The 21,910-nt window shown below is 37.7% G+C and overlaps 1 protein-coding gene across 11 annotated transcripts in view; it reads right to left on the bottom strand.

Annotated features, from left to right (window-relative positions):
* Positions 1-1,396: 1,396 nt before the first annotated feature.
* LOC149206449 (polyadenylate-binding protein-interacting protein 3-like) overlaps positions 1,397-21,910 on the bottom strand; it is a 338,082-nt gene continuing 317,568 nt past the window's right edge. For 9 of the 11 annotated variants that reach the window (XM_089395426.1, XM_089395432.1, XM_089395433.1 and 6 more), the window contains 3 exons: positions 4,629-4,713; positions 4,088-4,191; positions 1,397-1,779 (listed from right to left, as the gene is read on the bottom strand). In XM_089395426.1, coding sequence (XP_089251552.1) covers positions 4,181-4,191; positions 4,629-4,713 — 96 coding nt within the window. In that variant the 3' untranslated portion in view covers positions 1,397-1,779; positions 4,088-4,180. Of the gene's footprint in view, positions 1,780-4,065; positions 4,192-4,628; positions 4,714-21,910 lie in introns of all 11 variants that reach the window. The other 2 variants (XM_089395431.1, XM_089395428.1) reach the window with 2 other exon arrangements.

Raw genomic sequence — 21,910 nt, 5'->3', positions numbered from 1 at the left:
CCAGGAAGCTCGACTGAAATTGACCGTTGACCGAAGTTGACCATAAATGGGAAAGGTTGTCTCTGATATCTTATGATGTTGGAAACTTATTTCTGAATGTCATTGGGTTGTTTTGTTGATCATATTGTATTGGGCTCATTGTACTCTCTGTTGAACATTTCATGACAATCTAATAGAAGAAGAATTTCAAAAGGTTTTCCCCCTTGTGGGGTTTTCCCTGGTCTTTGACCAAACTTAGTGTCTCTTGTTAATGTGTTGATTGTCTCCTTTGTCATTGCATTTATTGTTCTATCTTCAATCACTGTTGATGAATGGAAAGACTAATTGTTATTGAAAAAATTGCTAATTGAAATATTGAATTGGGCTAAAGTAAATGATACAGCATAGAACCATCTGAAAATTTAACATCACATACCCTAGAAATCCACCCTAGCTACACTATAGAGGAAAATAAAATTGGGGACATGACAGAATATCAAAAAGTGTTTGTTTAATTGATATATTATTGTTTAATTAAATTCAATTAGCTTCATATACAGCTTAATAATGCGATTTATTTTATTTTCAACTATTTTATCGGTCAACACATACACCTACCTTACAAGTTAGGACAGCCGTGTATATAGTATATACACCATGTCAGCATAGTATTTCAATTAAAAGTCCATGGAACAAAGCTCAAGAAATAGATTAAGTCCAACATAAACACGTCAATTTAAGTCATTAGATAATAAATCAACATGCAAGTCTTGAACGAGTTTACATTGATATAGCTGATGGTAATGAACATTGAAGAGAAACCAGTATTTATGGACAAAAGGATTACTAATGTGCATAATGAGATAATGACAACCCATGTTAACTCAACATGATGCTGAATCTGAAAAAAAAACGGAAGAAATGTTTCAGGAGACACTATGCCAGAACCTGCCATGACCTGCTAACTCCCTAGGAAAAGAATAGAGGAGCATCTCGAAAGACTAAATACAAGTGTCAAGAATATGGTTTTTTTTCTATTACAAGCCATTTAATCTCATTCTATGAACTTCCCTAGCAAATTTGAATCTATCAAATTCCTAGTATATCACAATTGCAGACAGGTAAACGGTCACTACAAGAACGTTTAAGTCCTTGTATAAATGCGAATTCATGCATTGATGACAAGCAAACGGATACTCTTATTTCAAGTTTGTAACTTGTCTTCGTGAATACATGAGCTGCCATATAGAAAGCTTGAATCTCTCCTCAACGTTTGCATTTGTGTTGGCTTCCCAAGAATAAATTAAGGCTACATCAATTGTACCAGTACTAGAATTCTCCAGTTCACAGTATATAATTTGATCTTTTAATTTAAAACAAGAAAGTGACAAACTCACAAATAACAGCAGTGCAAAGATTAAGAGACCAAACAACAAAATATATTATACAAGCTTTCGATTTTTCTTTCTTAAAAAAATTACAGATTGGATATTTTTAATAAGTTGTCAATAATAAGATTGGATAAGGAAAAATAAAGACTGAATTTATCCCTCTACAATTGAAGGTATTCTGTCATCCACTTCCCATCTACCTATCTGTCTTTTACACCAGATTACCAATTGTTATATAGCAGTTGTTCTCCATTCCCACAAAACCCTGCATCTCTCCGACGTGGGAATTAATGCTCATGTGAACAGCTAGTGTTCACGGTGTTAGGATGAAGTGAAATTTGAACCATTGAGTTCAGTGGCTCTTGTCCAGCCAGAAAGAAGCTACAGAAAATCATGCAAGCTGCAATTCCTGCAATATGAAATCAAAGAATTTCATAAACTGGCAAATTTCAAGTATTATGTTACTCATTCTTCAAAATAAATTTCGTACATGTATCATATAACCTCTCGTTAATTGTAAATATTCCTTCCAGTTTAAGCTCAAGCAGGAAGTATTACCAATAAATTTAAGCATTCTTACAATAGTATAGAAGGCAGAATGCAGATAAGCATGTGGCTACTTTGTTCATTGCCAGAAACAAAAATTGTATCTGCCAGAAAGGAAAAGTGCTATTTTCAGGATGCAAGATGCCAATATTAGTGATGTGAAATGAGGGGTAAAATTATTTGACATGGGTGTCATACATTTTCACACTGGAAGTATGAATACGTGAATCACAACATTCTTCTTTTTTTTCTTTTCTTTTTTTTTTTATAAGTCCTCTATCTTTGAATTTATGTATGCAACAAGAAGGGGAGGTATCGATAATGGCTAAAACAAGTTTTCACAGTCACGTAACAGAATTGCAGACATCAATGGCAGCCCCAGTCTAACTTGATACTTTTTTTTCAGAGAAAAAAACCATCATAGATTTATATTAAGAAAATATAAAGATCTTCAATACATATCATGATTTGGTTTGAAGGCAAATAAAATGCCCAGAAACCTATGCTAACAATAGATACAGATAGTTCGAATCATCCAAATCTAAAATAGAAAAACATATACATCACATATACAAAACCTGCTTGACCAAAATTGTTACAGATCATACAATTACTTGAAGAAACAGCCCCATCAAAAGATTGCATGCAATAACACATAAGGAAATAGGAGCCGTCGGCCCAGTCTAACTTGATACTTTACTTTCTAAGATTGGCCATTTGCATGTTGTACTTGAATCATAGTTGTGGGAGGCCTGTAAACGTCCATAGGCTTTCAGGATTTAAAATATATAGAAACTATACATAACAATGGGAAAATTTCTTATAGAAATATGGAAAAGCGTCTTCATTTATCTCAATAAGGTAGTGCCCATGATATCTAGTCATCTATTTATAATGGATGTTTCGAAAGGGCAGTAAACATGTGGTAAAAGGAATAGAAAGAAGAGTAGGAATTTTTGTGGTTATGAAATTTTTAAAAAATCAGATTATTAGAGAAGCATCTTATTTTTTGATTGAGACGAGGCTTGATCTTTCTTCAATACAAAAGTGTGGGTAGGAATCCATGCTAAAAGTCAACAAATATTAGAAATATATGGATGTCTCCCAAATAAACACTTTCAATATCAACTCCTTGAAAGAAAACTATCGATATCTCCTGAATGCAATTAACGAACTCTTATTATAGAATCCCTGGTCCAAGTAAATATTGAAAGAAATTGAATTTATACTTTCATTTCTTCTATTTGCATTGAACGAACTTCTGTACCATAATCCTCAAGGAGTTGTCGTTTCATTTTCCTCGAAGGGAAAACTAAGCATCTTTTACAACTATAGATAACATTCCTCCGGTTGATATATATGTGTATATATTAACTTTAAGATGGAGTACTACTGAAAGGCAGGCAAGCTGGGAACCACTATATCTAGTGATTAAATGAAACAATTTTAACACAGAAAAGAAGCTTCTATGACAAACTACTAGTTTAATGAAACAGTATCATCTACTTCATACTTAATTCCTAGTTTTAGAAAGCTGCGGAATTTTTGACAAGAAAGGGTCATTAAACTCAAACTTTCAATACATTACTTCCACAAACACTTTGTTCCAAGACAAGACCTCAAATAACCGAGTAGACGTTAACTAACCATTGTATTATATGAAATGGAAAAAGGTATTCTTATTAGAAACATATTAAGGGGATGTCTTCCCAACTACCTTGGCTTCACAACAGTTGGTTCAAAATTTCAATATTCCTTCACAAGAAAAAAATAATTTATTCCACGAAAAATATTTTTTCCCACTGCTTCTGTTTCCACTCCGTTAGTGACGGCTCACATTTTTATAGCTTCATCATTGGCCTACCAGGTGCCATCGCAGATGCATAGAGCTTTACTATTCAGTAGTAGGTCAAGTCAATTAACGCGATTGTATGGGCAATCAATTAACGCTTTAAGCATTCAATGGCGGTCCTAGATCATGCGTAAGTTCAAGTAATATTTAAATTAATTTGAATGGCTCATTTTAAATGGATATTGGATAGAGAGAGTAAATGATCGCGTTGCACTCTTATTGAAAAGTGGGCACACTCTTATTTCTACATATTTTCAGAGGTGTATAGATTATTCAATTAAGTAAAAAATTACAAACATTTGAATATAATTGAAAAAACCTTTTTGCGCCTTCACCGAATTTCTCCTTTTGCTTTGCATAACTTATATGAAAGTGAATGAACCCCTTTGAAGTAAAGCATACTAAACAAAGGTCAACTGCCACCTACATGCCAAAGTGCAAGTAAAATAATGTCAGCTTCTTTGAGCACTGAATTAAAAAATAAACGAACTTAATTTTAACCTTTAATAGAGAGTTGCTCTTTCAGCTTATACAAAATCTATTTGTATTTATAATATGGCGTAATACAGAATAACCGAAAAATATGAAAGATACGGATTCCAAGCTATTAAGTATTAAATGTCCACTCATGCAGGTCTAATACAATCCAAGCCTCAATATACTAAAATCATGCTGCAGCAGCAGCAGTTGAATGTACAATTCCATGCTTGGGAAATTTGGGCTAATTCTTCACTGATAATGAATAAAAAGGTTCATATTTCCTATAGAGATTTTGTACACTAAAAAACAACATAGTCAAGGAAATTCAAATTATCCTGACAACTCTGACATTAACACAGGAGCTGTGGCTAGAAATATACCACGGTGTTTAGGCTGTTGACCCTGCTGAGGAGTTGCAAAAGATGGAATCAACCCGTGGGGGGGAGGTGGTCCCTGCATCATTTCCTTCAAGCAGAAAAAGTAAGCTCTTAATTGAAATAACTGATAATATATATGGAGCTGATAATAAATAATGATAATTCCTTCAATCAGTAAAAAGAAGCTATTGAATCGAGATAAAAAGAATATGGATGAAGCTAATAACAAATGACATGAAGCCTCTATAAAACCCCACAAACGGATTCCTGGATCAAGTGAATGGGACAAATGGAAATAGACTTACTGTGAATGACCACTTGGCTACAGCTCTCAAGATATACAAAACACAACATCCAGAAAACGTAATTAACCATCCAACAAGTCCAAATTATAGAAAATGGGGATTCTCTACAGGTTGCTATGAAAGGAAGAAAGTTCATTGTAGACTGCTGCCCAGTGAAAAACCTCCCTCATTTTGTCCTATTCATAGTTTTCAAAACCTGCTGGTCTGAACCGGAAACTGGTCAAACCAGCCGGTTCATTAGCCCTGGCCATCAAACTAGTTGAAAACCCCGGTTTTCTGAGCGGCGGACTGGTTTTTTGGTCTGACTGGCCATCAACCAACCAGTTTATGAAGGAACCGACCAGTTTTCCCATAAACCAGCCAGTTCATTAGCCCTGGCCATCAAACCGGTTGAAAACCCCGGTTTTCTGAGCGGCGCACTGGTTTTTTGTTCTAACCAACCATCAACCAGCTGGTTTATGAAGGAGCCGACTGGTTTTCGCATAAACCAGCTGGTTCCTTCATAAATCAACCAGTTTATTGCCAGGGTAGCTACGGACCCCACAGAACGCAGTTTGTGAGTTTTGAGGGAAATTTGGAGTTGTTTCCCTCCAAAAACAACCCCTCTAAGAAAAGCATGCCTCCCCTCTCATTTGCTTCACACATATCAACCTTAGCAACACTAGCAATCAAGGTTACTTGGGAGCAGGAGAGAAAACGGGGACCAGGAATGGGAGTGACATTTTCGGAACTTTCCGGTTTGGGAGTGATTCAAGGAGCTTTTTTTATATAATATATATATTTTTTATAATTTTTATATTTTCATGCATATATGTCAACAAAAACATGTAGAATGATGAATTGGATATAAAAAGCATAAAAAACATAGATTGAACCATATAACAACAATCATCTAGAAGTTATAATCTTCATCAACCACATCCACAAGTTAGTAACATAGTAAACATACAACCTATTGAGTCTCATGATTCATCAATCTTAAAGTTTCAAGCTTTCAAAATTCAATATATAACATTCATGTTAAAATTGATAACTAGGGCCAAACTCCATGTGGGTCATCTTATTCATGGTTAATAATATTTTTATTTGATTCCTCTCGTCGAGAGGTGTCGGATTGATCTAAAGATCATCTAGTTCCAATAGGTATTTATGGAGATATGAATTTATTTTGATTATGGAATAATTATCAAGCCGACCTACAACTCATGTAGGCTCAGAAGCCCAACAATCGCATCTATTCAATCATCAACAATTGTGTATAAATATAGGTCTTTTCCTCATTTGGACTCACTCAACTCATCACATCTCTCTCTCTCTCTCTCTCCTGCGCAGAAAAGAGGCTCTTCTCCTACTGTGCAAAAAGAGACTCTTGTCTCACACATGTGGAAGGAAGGTGCAGAATTTAGGGCTGCAACTGCAGAACCAAAGTTTGACCAGCTTTGACCATCAGTTTTCCTCTCAGAACTACGTTGTAGGTGAATTTGAATCTCTTCTGAAGGCCATATTTTTTGGTGAAGGAATCAAGCCAATCCGATGGTCGATTTGCAAGATATTGTCTGCCCTAGTTTCGCTGATCTAGGGTTTGCTGCTGCTAATGTAAATCAGATTTATGTACTATTTCTCTCTGCTGAATTATTGAAGATAAAGGAAGATTTGATCAAAGGGTTTCTCCACATTGGGGTTTGTCCTTGGCTAGCCGCCACATCTTGTGTCTCTTGTCTTGGCTTGTTTTCTGTCAATTGTTTAATGTTCTATCTGCACTTTACTTTATGTACATGTGATTGCTAATCTGTGGATAATAATAAGAAAGAAAAGAAAGGTAAACTGCTATAAGCATAGAACATACCATAACTTAACATGGTATCAGAGCTGAGGTGAAGACAAAGCCCGAGCAAGAGCAAGAACAATCACTGAAGAGAAGATTGGCAAGGCTATCCTAAAAGAACTATGGGGTCCTCAACACTCCTCCTTGTCGAAGACAAGCTCTGTGAGAAAGCTGACTATCACGGATGGAAGATGTCTCTTGATCTAACCTTAGAAGATCAAGGAGTGTTGGACCATGTGAGAGACAATATTGTCGAGCCTCCATCAAATGCCCCTGCTGCTGCCAGGAACAAATGGAAAACCGGCGAAGTCAAAACAAAGAAGATCATCCAGGACTCTATCGACAAGCGCTTGGTGGCCTACATCTCCGACCTGAACAGTTCCAAGGAAATCTACGATAGACTGGTGATTTTATTTAAAGTTAATGATGCAAATCAAGTTTTGTTTCTTAGAAATACGCTGAAGGAAATTAAGAAGGCAAAAGATGAGAGTATGTAAGCATACTTCTTAAGAATCATTGAGATTAGGAACGATCTCCTATCTACTGGGGAGATTATTACTGATAGGGAAATGGCACTCACGACTCTCGGAGGATTACCATCCGAATTGTACGTGTTCAGGACTACGCTTCTGAACAATAATGTAATTCCTGGTTTCGAGGAATTAATGGCTAGATGCATTCAAGAAGAAACAAGGGTAGAAGAGCAAGAAATGCCCATGCCTAAACGTCCTCCTGTTGCCTTTTCTTCTCATGCTAAGAAAAGAAATAATTTCGGGACTAAATCAAAAGAAAGGTTGGAACTAAGGGTGGTAGAAAAGGATGATGTTACATTTGCGATAAAGTAGGTCACTATGCAAGGGAGTGCCCTGATAGAAAGGACTCACACCGGGACGATGATCAAAATCCCTCTCATGGTAATCAAAGGAATGGCAAATTCAATAGCAAAGGTAAAAGGAGTGTTGGAAATCAACGAAGGGGACAACCATTCAAGAAGGCTAGAAATTCCAGGTATATATCCAACATTGTTGAAAATAAACATGATGAATATTATCTACCAACTGCTCTATCTACCTCTACTCCTTCGGACTCAATGGGAATTTGGCTCATTGATAGTGGTGCCTCAAGGCACTTCACTGGTTACAAAGAAGTTCTCCATAATCTGATAGAGAAAGAAACTAACCTGGAAATTGTCCTTGGAGATAATATGAAATATCCCGTGAAAGGTGTAGGCAATGTCTCTCTCAAATTGAATCAAGGTAATATGATCCACTTACAAGATGTATTATATGTACTTGACCTCAAAAAGAACCTAGTGTCCATCTCGGCAATGGAAGACAAAGGCTACAAGCTAACCTTCAGTGATGGTAAGGTACGTATATGGAAAAATAATGTTAAAGATGCCTTCACTTTTGGGTTTCGAGTTGATTCATTATATCAGGTCGGTGGAAGTCCACTAGGTGTCATGTCTTGTGACACATCTCTTCAGTCCGAACTTTCGCATCGGAGGTTTGCCCACCTTCATTACAAAGTTCTACCCGAAGTAAGACAAATGGTAACAGGGATGCCCGAATTCTAAGTAGAGAAAGAAGGTGTATGTCTAGGATGTGCCGAAGGAAAGCTCAAAAGGGGACCATTCCCCTCAAGCCAAAGCAAGACCTCCGATATATTACAACTGGTTCACTCAGACATATCTGGTATGATGCCTGTGAACTCCTTGGGAGGATATTCATATTACCTTACTTTTACAGATGACTATTCTAGAAAGACGTGGATATACTTCTTGAAAAAGAAGGATGAAGTGTTCTCTTGGTTTTGACACCTCAGAGCCTTGATCGAGAATCAAACCGAAAAGAAGATCAAAATCTTAAGGACTGATAATGGGACTGAATATGAATCTAACGAGTTCCATGATTTTTGTAAAGAGGCTGGCATCAAGAGGGAGACTACTACACCATATACTCCTGAACAGAATGGTGTGGCAGAAAGGAAGAACCGTATGATTGTGGAAGTTGTTTGTGCCATGCTCCATGATCAAAGACTTCCGAAGTTTCTATGGGCCGAAGCTACAAACATCGTCGTATATGTACAAAACCGATGCCCTCATCAAGCATTGGGTTCCAAGACTCCTGAAGAAATGTTCACCGGTAAGAAGCTTGACGTATCTCATTTTAGAATTTTTGGAAGCCTTGTATATTTTCATGTGCCGAAAGAGAAAAGGAATAAACTGGGTGCATCTGGAAAGAAAGGAATCTTCGTGGGCTATGGAGAAAATACTAAGGGCTATAGAATCTATGTAGCCGGTTAAAGGGAAGTCGTAATTAGTCATGATGTCACTTTTGACGAAGATATGGCCCTCAACAAGGTGGACAATCTTCCGACTTTGAGGAACTCTCAAGAAGCCGCCACCAGGGAACCAAAAGAAAAGGATGATGTAACAATGCCTGATGTGGAAGAACCCATGGATCCTATTGATCCACCTGAGCCTTAGGGGGCTACTTGATGATGCTGAAGGACACACTGCACCCTAAGGAACCTTCTGTGAAAGTAAGAAACCCAACAAGTATAAAGGATACCTGACCATCATGAGCACGATCATACAAAATGAGCCTTCATCATTCTCAGATGCCGTCAAGCATCAAGTATGGAAAGATGCTATGACTGAAGAGTATGAGTCTATTATGAAGAATGATGTCTGGGAAGTAGTTCCCAGACCCCAAGACAAGACAATTGTCACTTCTAAATGGCTTTACAAGATAAAGCATGCAGCAGAAGAAAGTACGGAAAAATATAAGGCTCGTTTTGTCGCTCATGGCTTCTCCCAGAAGGAAGGTAGTGACTATGACGAGATATTTGCACCTGTTGCCAAATATACCACCATTCGCTCGATCATAGCCCTTGCGGCTTCATAAGGATGGAACCTACATCAGATGGATATCAAGACTGCGTTCTTGCATGGTTTGATCAAAGAAGAGGTCTACATAGAGCAACCCAAAGGATTTGAGATTTATGATCAAAAATCTCATGTATGCAGGTTGAAGAAGGCTCTCTATGGGCTGAAGCAAGCACCCCGAGCATGGTATGAGAGGATCGACAGCTACTTGATGAAGCTGGGATTCACTAGGAGTGAAGCCGACCCTAACCTCTACTTTACGGTTGAAGATGACAAACCTCTCATACTGGTGCTGTATGTGGATGACCTCTTCCTAACAGGTGCAGACCCTCTCATTCACAAATGTAAGAGGGAGTTGGCTTCTGAATTTGAAATGAAGGACCTAGGACTAATGCACTATTTCCTAGGACTTGAAGTCTGGCAAAAGCCAAGGGGAATTTTCCTATCTCAAAGAAAATATGTGGTGAAAATATTGGAAAGATTCAGTATGGTGGACTGCAAGCCTGTAACTACCCCGATGGAGCTTGACTTGAAAAAGTTAAGCGGTAGCGCTGCTGGACCTGTTTTACGAAATGCCACCAAGTATCGTCAACTCATCGGAGCATTAATGTTCTTAGTGAACACCCGTCCAGATATATGCTTCGCAGTCAACACGTTGAGTCAACATATGGTTGAACCTCACCACATACATTGGACTGGTGCCAAGAATCTATTAAGATATCTTCATGGCACAATTACATATGGGTTAAGATACACTGTCGAAGATGTGAGACTACTTGGATACACTGATGCTAATTGGGCAAGCAGTGTGGTGGATCGTAAGAGCACTTTTGGGTGTTGTTTCTCCTTGGGATCTGCTTCGATATCCTGGATGAGCAGGAAGCAGAAGTCGGTGGCTTTGAGCACTGCCGAGGCAGAGTATATTGCTGCTAGCATGGCTTCCTGTGAGGGAGTCTGGTTGCGAAGGCTCTTTAGTGAGCTGTTTGGATTTACATTGGATACCACCGCGATCCAATGTGACAACCAGAGTGGGATTCGTTTGTCAGAGAATCCCGTATTTCATGATCGCTCCAAGCATATCGATATCAGGTACCACTATATTCGAGATATGGTGCAGCAAGGAGCAATAAGGCTCCAACATATTGGTACAGATAAACAGGTCGCCGACATTCTGACAAAGCCCCTAGGAAAGGTCAAATTTTTGACTTTCCGAGAACGACTTGGTGTCGTTCAAAAACCCTCTGATGAGGGTCCTATATGATGTATTGAGCTCTAAGAGCTCCGTGGGGGTGCGGGGTACTTCTTGGAGCGACATATGACGAACAGGGTAAAAGAATCAAAACTTTCCCTGTGACACCCGTGGCGACTATGTAGCAGAATGATTAGTTCTCCTGTGAGGTCTGAATGATGTGTTCTCCAGGACGATTATGTAGCAGGATGATTAGTTCTCCTGCGAGGTCTGGATGATGTGTTCTCCAGGATGACTATGTAGCAGGATGATTAGTTCTCCTGTGAGGTCTGGATGAAGTGTTCTCCATGACAATTATGTAGCAGGATGATTAGTTCTCCTGTGAGGTCTGGATGATGTGTTCTCCATGACGATTGTGTAGCAAGATGATTAGTTCTCCTGTGAGGACAGGATTGATTAGTTCTCCTATCGAGGCATCTTACCCATGTGGTCTGGGACTCGTGGGAAGTACCTCTCATATGATCAATGAGTAGGGAAATGAGGATAGGGACCATAGTAGTACCAATGGACGCATCGTTGTATCTACCGTACTCCCTATGCTAGGATGACCTTCATTGATCTGGGATCAATGATACTGGTCTAGGACCAGTGGTAGGAGTTGTACCAACTATGACGCTGACTTCGGATCGGTTGAGATTGGTTTGGGACTAGTGGTACACACTCTGAGACTGAATTTGGGTCAATGGAGGATGATACTGGTCTAGGACCAGTGGTAGGAGTTGTACCCACTATGACGTTGACTTCAAGTCGGTTGAGACTGGTCTGGGACCAGTGGTACACACTCTGAGACTGACTTTAAGTTAGTATGATACATCCTCGATCATTTCTTCCTCTTCATAATTCGGACAAAGCAGAGCAAAGCAGAACAGAGCAGAGCAAAGTAGATCAGAACAGGGCAGAAGAGAACAAAGCAAAGCAGGCAGGATAGAGCAGAGCAGAGCAGGGGTCAAGTTGTACAGGGCAATGCATTTGATGGATGAATAGTAGCAACCGACAGACAGAATGCAGATGGAGTTCTCCCTAGTTGAGAGGGAGTGTTAAAATTGGCAACTAGGGCCAAACTCCATGTGGGTCATCTTATTCATGGATGATAATATTTTTATTAGATTCCTCTTGTCGAGAGGTGTAGGATTGATCTAAGGATCATCAGATTCCGATAAGTATTTATGGAGATATGAATTTATTTTGATTATGGAATAATTATCAAGCCGACCTACAACTCATGTAGGCTCAGAAGCCCAACAATCCCATTTATTCAATCATCAACAGTTGTGTATAAATACAGGAGGCCTTTTCCTCATTTGGACTCACTCAACTCATCACATCTCTCTCTCTCTCCTACACAGAAAATAGGCTCTTCTCCTACAGCACAGAAAGAGACTCTTCTCTCACACGTGTGGAAGGAAGGTGCAGAATTTATGGCTGCAACTGCAGAACCAAAATTTGACCAGCATTGACCATCAGTCTGCCTCTCAGAACTGCGTTGTAGGTGAATCTGGATCTCCTCTGAAGGCCACATTTTTTGGTGAAGGAATCAAGCCGATCTGATGGTCGGTTTGCAAGATATTGTCTGCCCTAGTTTGGCTGATCTAGGGTTTTCTCCTGTTGATGTAAAACAGATTTATGTACTATTTCTCTCTGCTGAATTATTGAAGATATAGGAAGATTTGATCAAAGGGTTTCCCCACATTGGGGTTTGTCCCTGGCTAGCAGCCACATCTTGTGTATCTTGTCTTGGCTTGTTTTTTGTCGATCGTTTTGTCAGGCCAGGGTAACTCCAGCAATTTATGAGTGCAATACTGAACTGACTATTTCACATTAGATAACTATTATTTATATACACAAGAAACGGATCAGTTCATCTTCTAGATGACTATCCGGCTTCACCTCATCCGTTTCGGATTAGGTGTCAACATTCCCCCCCTTAATCTGAAGGGATGTTGGTGAGTCCAAGCATCGTTCTGAATCTTTCAAGCTTTTCTCTTCCAAGCGCTTTGGTGAAGATGTCTGCAATTTGTTCGTTTGTGGAACAATGACGGAGATGGATTGTTTTGGCCTCAACATGATGTCGGATCAGATGATATTTAGTATTGATGTGCTTAGTACGATCATGGAACTTTGGATTCTTGGCCAACTTTATTGCAGATGTGTTATCAATCATGAGTGGAGTAGATTGTATTTGTTTTACTTGCAAATCTTCAAGAATTTTCCTGAGCCACACAATTTCTTTCGTTGCTTCAGCTGCTGCCACGTATTCTGCTTCTGTTGTGGAATCTGCTGGTACTGATTGTTTGCGTGATCTCCAGGAGACAGCTCCTGATCCAAGACTCATAGCATATCCTGAAGTAGATACCCCAGTTTCTTTGTCTCCATCGAAGTCTGAATCAGAGTATCCAATCAAGTTGAAGTCGTCCACCTGTGTATACTTGATTCCAAGGTCTTGAGTTCCCTTCAAGTACCTTAGAACTCTTTTTGCAGCAGACCAATGTCCCTCACAAGGCTTTTGCATAAACCTGGAGAGGATTCCAACAGCAAATGAAATGTCTGGTCTGGTAGTAGTGAGGTAGATGAGACTTCCTACAAGCTGTCTATACCTTGTTGCATCCTCAAATTCCTTTCCTTCAGTAGATGTGAGCTTCAAGTTTTGTTCCATTGGAGTAGAAAGGGGATTGCACTCTGTCATGCCAAATCTGTATAACAAATCTCCAATGTATTTCTTTTGAGAAAGAAATATGGACTTTGGATGTTGGGTTACTTCAATGCCAAGATAGTAATGAACATAGCCCAAATCAGTCATTTCAAAAATTTTTCCTAATTCTTTCTTTATGGATGCAATATAGCTTTCATTGTTCCCTGTCATTAAAAGATCATCTACATATACCACAAGATATACAACTATTTTGCCAACTTTCTTGACAAATAAAGTTGCATCATCAAGATCAAAATGTTTGAAGTTGAGTTTCAGAAGATGCTCAGTTAGTTTTTCATACCAGGCTCGTGGTGCTTGTTTGAGGCCATACAAGGACTTCACAAGTTTGCATACTTTGTGTTCATGTCCTTTCACAGCAAATCCTTCAGGCTGGGACATAAAAACATTCTCTTTTAGATCTCCATTCAAGAATGCAGTTTTTACATCCATTTGATGGACTTTCCAACCGTTCTGAGCAGCTAGTGCAAAGAGTGTCCGGATGGTGGCCCATTTTGCTGTGGGAGCAAAAGTTTCCTCGTAATCGACCCCTTCTTTCTGTGCAAAACCTTTTGCCACAAGCCTAGCTTTGTGCTTGTCAAGTGAGCCATCAGCTTTGTACTTGTTCTTGTAGACCCACTTGCAGCCAATTGGTTTGGTTCCAAATGGAGGATCAACCAGCTTCCAAGTGCCATTCTTTATGAGGGCATCATACTCCTTCTGCATCACTTCTTTCCATTCATCATAAGAAGCAGCTTCTTTGAAGGAAGTTGGTTCAAAATCTGTAGACAAGTTCAATTCACAATCATAAGTAACATCCATATCAACAGGTGAATTAGAGTTATCTACATCACCTCCATCTTGTCGATTTGAATTTCGGGTTCCTGTTTTTCCAATTTCATCAGGATGAACACTTTCAAGTGTCTTTGTCAGCCACTTTGGGGGACCTTTCTGAGATGGTCCAGGTTGTTCTATTGATTGAGTTGGGTCTGAATCAAGATTGAGTCTCCCAATTCTATCAATTACATCACTTAAAGCATCATCCGTTGTTGGAGTGTCATGCAGGGGAGATTGTTCTTCAGAAGAAGATTCCACATGTTGATCTAGTATAGGAATCCCCCCTTCAAGATGTGGAATCTGATTATCAAACTCTTGGAATGATTTTGGTTTTGTGAATCTATCCAAGCGATCAAGTTGCCGCTCAACAACACTGTCAGATTTGGATGATTCAAGAAAAATGACATCTCTAGATAAAACAAACTTTTTATTTACTTCATCATAAAGGCGGTATGCTTTAGATGTGTTTGAAACCCCAGGAATATACACTTACGACTTCTAGCACCAAGTTTGTTTCTATGTACCTTTGGTATTAAAGCATAACAGGTGGAACCAAATATCCTGAGATGTTTTACCGAAGGAACATGTCCATACCACAATTCATAAGGAGTCTTGTTTCTTATAGCACTAGATGGACATCTATTCTTTATATATGCAGCACATAGAACAGCATCAGCCCAAAACATTGTCTTTACATTTTTGAAGAAAAGCATGGATCGTACCATATTCAAAATTGTTCTGTTCATTCTTTCAGCTACACCATTCTGTTGAGGATTATAAGGCACAGTTGTTTGATGTTTAATCCCATGTTGGCGAAGATAGTGTTCAAATTCATTTGATGTATATTCTTTTCCATTATCAGTGCGAATAGACCCAATATGAGATTGTGCATCATTTTCAATCCACTTATGAAAATTCTTAAATGTTTGAAAAGCATCAGATTTGTTCTTCAATAAGTAAACCCAACACATTCTGGTGTAATCATCAATAAATGTCATGATATATTTATTTCCATTTGCAGAAGGAACAGGCATTGGACCACATAAATTTGAATGAATAAGTTCAAGCTTCCTATGTGCTCTTGAATGTGAATCATGAAAAGACTGTTTGCTATGCTTTCCTAGAATGCAAGCATCACATTGTTTATGTTTTCTAGGAATTGTAGGCAAACCAGCAACACCATTTTTCTTCAACAAGCGGAGACTATCATAGTTTAAATGTCCAAATCTAGCATGCCATAATAAACTTGATGGAAGTGCACCTTCTTCATGATGAGAAATATATGAGAAATGCTGTGCATGAGCAGAGGTTCCTTGCAGTTTAAGGAGTCTTTCTTCTTCTATACCCCTCATGACAAGTGAGTGGTCAGATGCCTTTCTTACCTCAAGCTTGCCATCAAACATGTGAATGGAGTGACCTTGCTGGCGGATGTGGACCAGGGACAGCAAGTTTCTCTTCAGCTGTGGGAGATATAGAACATGATCCAGAAGAAAGTCTGGAAGACCAGGCAGTTTAAGCCTGATTGTGCCAAGCCCTGATGGCTTGATTTTTGACTGATCTGCAAAGTATACTGCTCCATCAACATTGTTAGTGAAATCTTCAAAGAAATCTCTCCTATGAGTCATATGACAGGTTGCTCCTGAATCAAGCAACCAGTCATTTTTTGAAGAAGCAAGTGAAGCATTAAACAAGTCTTCATTTACTCCAATGTTACATTGTGCCTCAATATAGTGTGCAGATTCAGGTGCTTTACCTTTGTCTGAGTCATCAGTTTTACCTTTCTGCTGATTTCTTCTCTGCTCAACTTTGTCCCATGGTAGCTTGCATGTAGAAGCATCATGTGATCCATTTCGTTTGCAGCGAATGCAATGCAAATCTGCCTTTTCTGCTTGAGAATGTCTGCCCCCCTGCCTCTGAAGTATCTTCCTCTTCCTCTTCGTCCACCTCTTCCTCTTGTAGAATCTTGAGCAGGCTGCCTTTCTTTATGAGCAAGACAAACAGTCTCTTCAGAAGATTCAGGGACTGTTTTCTTTCCAAAGGCTTTCTCTCTTTCAGCAAACTTTTTCACAAGAGTGTCAAAGGTTATATTTTTAAGATTTCCATTTGCTTGTAAAGACTCAAGATAGTTAGAGTAGGTAGGATAGAGTGCTTTGAGAAAGGCAATAAGAGAGATATCCAGCTCAACCTTAGTGGATTTTATATCATGCATTATAGACTTTATTTCAGATGCAAGAGCAAGAGGATCATTATTTTTCAGTTCAAGAGTGAAGAGTTTAATCATGAGCTGAACAACTTCAAGTGCAGAATGTGTATCATAGAGTTCTTTAAGCTTTTGTAAAGCTTCAAAGGCAGTGGAATAGCATGAAATATGACGACTTACTTCCTCATTTACAGATGCTGCGATCAATGCAAAGGCTTTGCTGTTCTTGTTTTCCCAAATGGCGAGTTCTTTGTCTGATGTGGGCTGCACAGAGTCTCTGTCTTCTTCTCCAACACACACTCCTTTCCACAGTTCATTGTAGATAAGGGTGTGTTTTACCATCCGGGACCATTCAGAATAGTTCTCCTTGCCAGTGAGAACTATTCCGACCATAGAAATGATTGAATGCATTCTGTAAAAAAAAAATCTCTGCCAAAAACTTCTGTAAACAAAATCCTTCTGAAAAAATATCTCTGCCAGAAACTTCTGTAAAAATATCCTTATATCATAGCCTTATGCATTTTATTTTTCTTCCTATGTTTGCAATATTACTATGTTTGAATGCATTCACTTCAAAACACATAAAGGATATATTACTTCAATATATATTACTTCAATATATATTAAGCAATACTAAAGCATTCTGGAAACATAGAAGCAATGCTCTCATATAAACTGCTCTCATAAAACGCATTCCCACTATAAAAAACGCATCTCCATATAAACTTCTCATATAAACTTCTCTTTTTAAAAAACTCAGGAAAGCTGATATGGAAGATCAATACCACTGTTTTGAAAATGAGGGCGCTCAGCATATACCACTGTTCACATATATATCACAAGAGTCTTCAATAAAAAAAAACCGCAGTTACCATATACCACTGTTCACATATATATCACAAGAGTCTTCAAAAAAATCCGCAGTTACCATATACCACTGTTCACATATATATCACAAGAGTCTTCAAAAAAACCGCAGTTACTATATACCACAGTCACCAACAAACAATACATTACAGGCTTTCATGTATCGGCTTCAATACAACGTAAGGCAGACAAAAACGCAGTCACTCAATGTATCAAAGAGCCAGAAGGTTGGCCGTATTCCATTCATCTGCTGGGGCACATCTACATACACGAAGAGGTATACTAACGCCTTTATGGAAAGACAATTTTGGGCACAAAATTAACAGTCATGAGCACGTGAATTGTCGAGCATATATGTTGGTACCATGTCATCAGTGCTATCTGAATGGGCAATACAGTATTGTAAGACAGGCAAGTATTGTTACATCGGGTTGAACACCAGGGGCTGCATCAAATAAGAAGCTTTTCGATACCACAGTATTAATACCACAGTCTTAGTACCATCACCATTCACCAAAGCTTCAAAACGCAGGCTTCTTCAAAAACGTTAAACGCTAGCTTCAATACATTAAAGGCATTAAAGGCGCAGTCACCATAGTTCTATATACCCACAGCTCTCTTTTTTTTTTAAAAACGCAGTCTCAGCTTGCATCAATACACCAAAAAACGCAGTCATGAAGGCACCAGCGATTACCTGGAAACGCATACCATTTTTCTTGAATGGAATGAGGTAGGTTTGAGCAGAAACGCATCAACGGGCGCAGTCTTCATGTCTCAGCAGTCTCAGGAATCCCTCAGCAGAGGGCGCAGTCTCAGCAGGAGTTACACTATTTTAGGGACTGGGACCTGAGCTCTGATACCATGTCAGGCCAGGGTAACTCCAGCAATTTATGAGTGCAATACTGAACTGACTATTTCACATTAGATAACTATTATTTATATACACAAGAAACGGATCAGTTCATCTTCTAGATGACTGTCCGGCTTCACCTCATCCGTTTCGGATTAGGTGTCAACACGTTTAATGTTCTATCTGCACTTTACTTTATGTACATGTGATTGCTAATCTGTGCATAATAATAAGAAAGAAAAGTAAACTGATATAAGCATAGAACATACCATAACTTAACAATTTATCATGATTGATCACCAAAGTTGTACTTGTAAGCTAAGTGTAACCAATACAACAAATAATATCTAACATGAAATGAAATGTTATAAAATGGAATGAAATGAAACAAATTTCAACTTTCATGAAGCATCATATTCATAATTCATTGCCAACTTCAAACTTCAAACTTAAATTGTCATATATTGTTTACAAAAAATATCACAATAAATATGAAAGAGTCAACAGTTATATAAACTACTAGAAACTAGAAAAGACAAGTAAATCTATTATCTATTGCTAATGCTTGGGCCTCTTGCCGCCACGAGAAATGTCTAATTTTTTAGTCCTGTTGGAAAATCAGGGTCTTTGTCATTAATATCACCCTCTAAGCATTAATATTCAGAGGTATCTTTGTCATTACCTATGTATCTGTATAGGGATCTTTGTCATTAATATCACCTTCTAAGCATTAACATAGGATAGAAAAAACATGTGAAAATTCTATCACTGCAGCAACTGATTTACTTTTCCTACTTATTTTATCATAAGTTTATTCATGAAATTACTTCAACAAACATTAAAATAAATATTGTTGCAGATATCACACTGTAATATGGAAACAAACATATGCACACATTGACACAGTTATTTTAGACTAATGTCCCCAGAAAAACCCAATGTGGGAAAACCGGTGCAGCAAGGGAGGATTTTATTATTCAGCAATTTTCTATTACAACAGGGTGCTAAACTAGCTTACCCAAAAATAGACAAATTTCCAGCACTTCTCCTGAAACCCTCTGCGTCAGCCTACTAAGGCTCTGCATAGCCTCTCTAGCCTTCTGCGTCACTCCCGCAGCCTCTGTGTGGATGACGCAGGCCCTTCTGGCTCTGCGCAGTCTCTGTTGCCTCTGCGTGGCTTCCTCTGGCTCTGGGTCTGCCTCTACGCTGATCTCCTGTCTCTCTGTTCCGTACTTGTTGCCTCCTGACTGCTCTCCAGACCACTGGTTCAATTTCTCAGCAAACCCTGCTCCAGAAATTGGACTGACTGGTCTCCCTCAGTTTGTTCTCCAAGTGACCCTCAAGCCTCCTCTTATACTTTCCTCGTTGACAAATCAACTGCCGAGATTAAGTCCCTAATCAACGGCTAAGATTAGATCTAGCTTGATCCATGTCTTTTGGACCATTCTAACACAATTTCATATTAATACACATTAATATTTTATTTTCCCTAAGTTTAGACTTAGGATCTCCATTAAAAATATTAATTATTTTAATGTCACCTAAACTGTTTAGAATCTACCCAAATCCTTTCTGGGTATTGGAGATCTCATGTGCCCCAACCTCTCCACCAAATTTCGTGGCTAGAGCACGTCCGATGCTACCCTAAATCAACAAAACATAACATGTCAAGTCAAGATTTTGTTTGAGTAATGGGTACATTTTTAGTAGGGTCATGATAGAGGAGTTCGACAACCAATGTCACTAACATCAAGGTACATAGAGGGATTGGTGCTCTTGATTAAATACGAGTTCCATACTGTAACGAATAGAATATATAAATAATATAAATATAATGTAAAAGATAATAATCATAAATAATAGTTAGTTAAGCTAGTAATTAGGTTGAAGAGGCATGTCTAATAGGACATGACTCTTCATGAAGAGACACTTGCTTGGTATATAAGCAAGCCTCTCGTTCTCATTTGTAAATCATCATTCTTATTCATATCTAATATATAATATTTGTATCCTCATGGATATCTTTATATTCCTAGTTTTCTGGAATAATTAATTTATAGAAGGAACTTTGTTCGCTTCATTTGATATTAGAGCCATGTTTCGCTGATCACCAAGCCTTTGGCTATCAATCTATCATCAACCTTGTTGCTATCATAATTGAAGTGTTTCGCCACACATTGGGAGATTCTCCATTTTTTTGGTCTTTGGCCATTTGCTTAAAAAAAAAAAAAAACTATTTAAAAAAAAAATAAAAATAAAAAAGAAGAAGGGTATATTAAAAAAAAAAGAGGAAAGGAAATAATATACTCTGAATAAACAAACAAAAAAATTGAAAAAAAAAAAAAAAAAAAAAATATATATATATATATATATATATAAAGGTTTTACGTTATTGATAAAAAATGCATAATAAAGATAACCGGGAATCTTTTCAAGTACATTTAAAACTTTTTACGTGGAGAAGCTCGCAGTTTTAGAAACCAATGGTAATTACCCGTGGTTTTAGAAACCAGTGGTAAGTTTTACATTTTATGTGGAGAACATTAACTGAGGTTTTAGAAACAACCCATGGTAATTGCCCATGGTATTTTAGAAACCAATGATAATTGCCCATGGTTTTAGAAACCAGTGGTAAATTTTACATTTTACGTGGAGAACATTAACCGAGGTTTTAGAAACAACCCATGGTAATTGCCCATGGTATTTTAAAAGTAAAAGATATTTTGATAAACATTGGAGAAAAAAGGTGTGATCTAAATAATTTTAATTGTTCAAATCTAAAGATTTTGACCGTACCAAGATTCACGTTTCATCCAAATTTTCTGAGGTAAAAATTATTATTATAATTATAAAAAAGGATACTATATAAGCCTTAAATAGTTACATATAAAAGGAAAAGCAGGTCTCAAAAAAGTATATATAAATTTTATAATATATATAAATTAAAAGTATATAATATATATAATATATAATTATATACAAAATACATATATTAAAACAAATTATTATTATATAAAAATTTTATTAGAAGAGTGAACAAAAAGAGAAGAAGAAGAAGAGAATATTTGAAATATATATATTAGATTTTTATAAGAGAGAAGTGGAAATATATTTTATATATTAAGAGAATATATACAAAAAGAAAAGAGAGAATTTATATAAAAAGAGATTTAAAAAAAAATTATATATATAAAAAAAAAAGAGATGTCGTCCAAAGAGAACAACGGTTTCTTTGCACTCTGTCCTTTTTGTTCAAAAGGATACCCTAAGTGTCAGAATGTTGTTTGCACAAATTGTTACAAAACTTTTACCTTAGTCGAACTTAGTGATGCAGATAAACAATTAATAGCAAGAAAAATGAGAGAATTAATGGCAAGGCATAAAGAAATGAAGAAAACAGAATCCACATTGCAAGTTGAAAGCCCATCATCGCTTCTACCAAACGATATAATCCAATGTACCAAGAAATTGCAACAAAAAAATCAAGAGAATGACAAAATAGCCAAAATTCAACAAAGCAAGGAAGTGTTAGAACGCGAACATAAAAATCTTGTGGATATACATTACAAAGAAATA

The sequence above is a fragment of the Pinus tabuliformis genome, chromosome 1_2 (assembly GCF_031772625.1).
Source record: "Pinus tabuliformis cultivar Carrire ecotype Pingquan chromosome 1_2, CPIR1, whole genome shotgun sequence".
Taxonomy (NCBI): domain Eukaryota; kingdom Viridiplantae; phylum Streptophyta; class Pinopsida; order Pinales; family Pinaceae; genus Pinus; species Pinus tabuliformis.
Note: the sequence above shows the minus strand (reverse complement) of the source record. Positions and strands in the feature narration are given on the sequence as shown.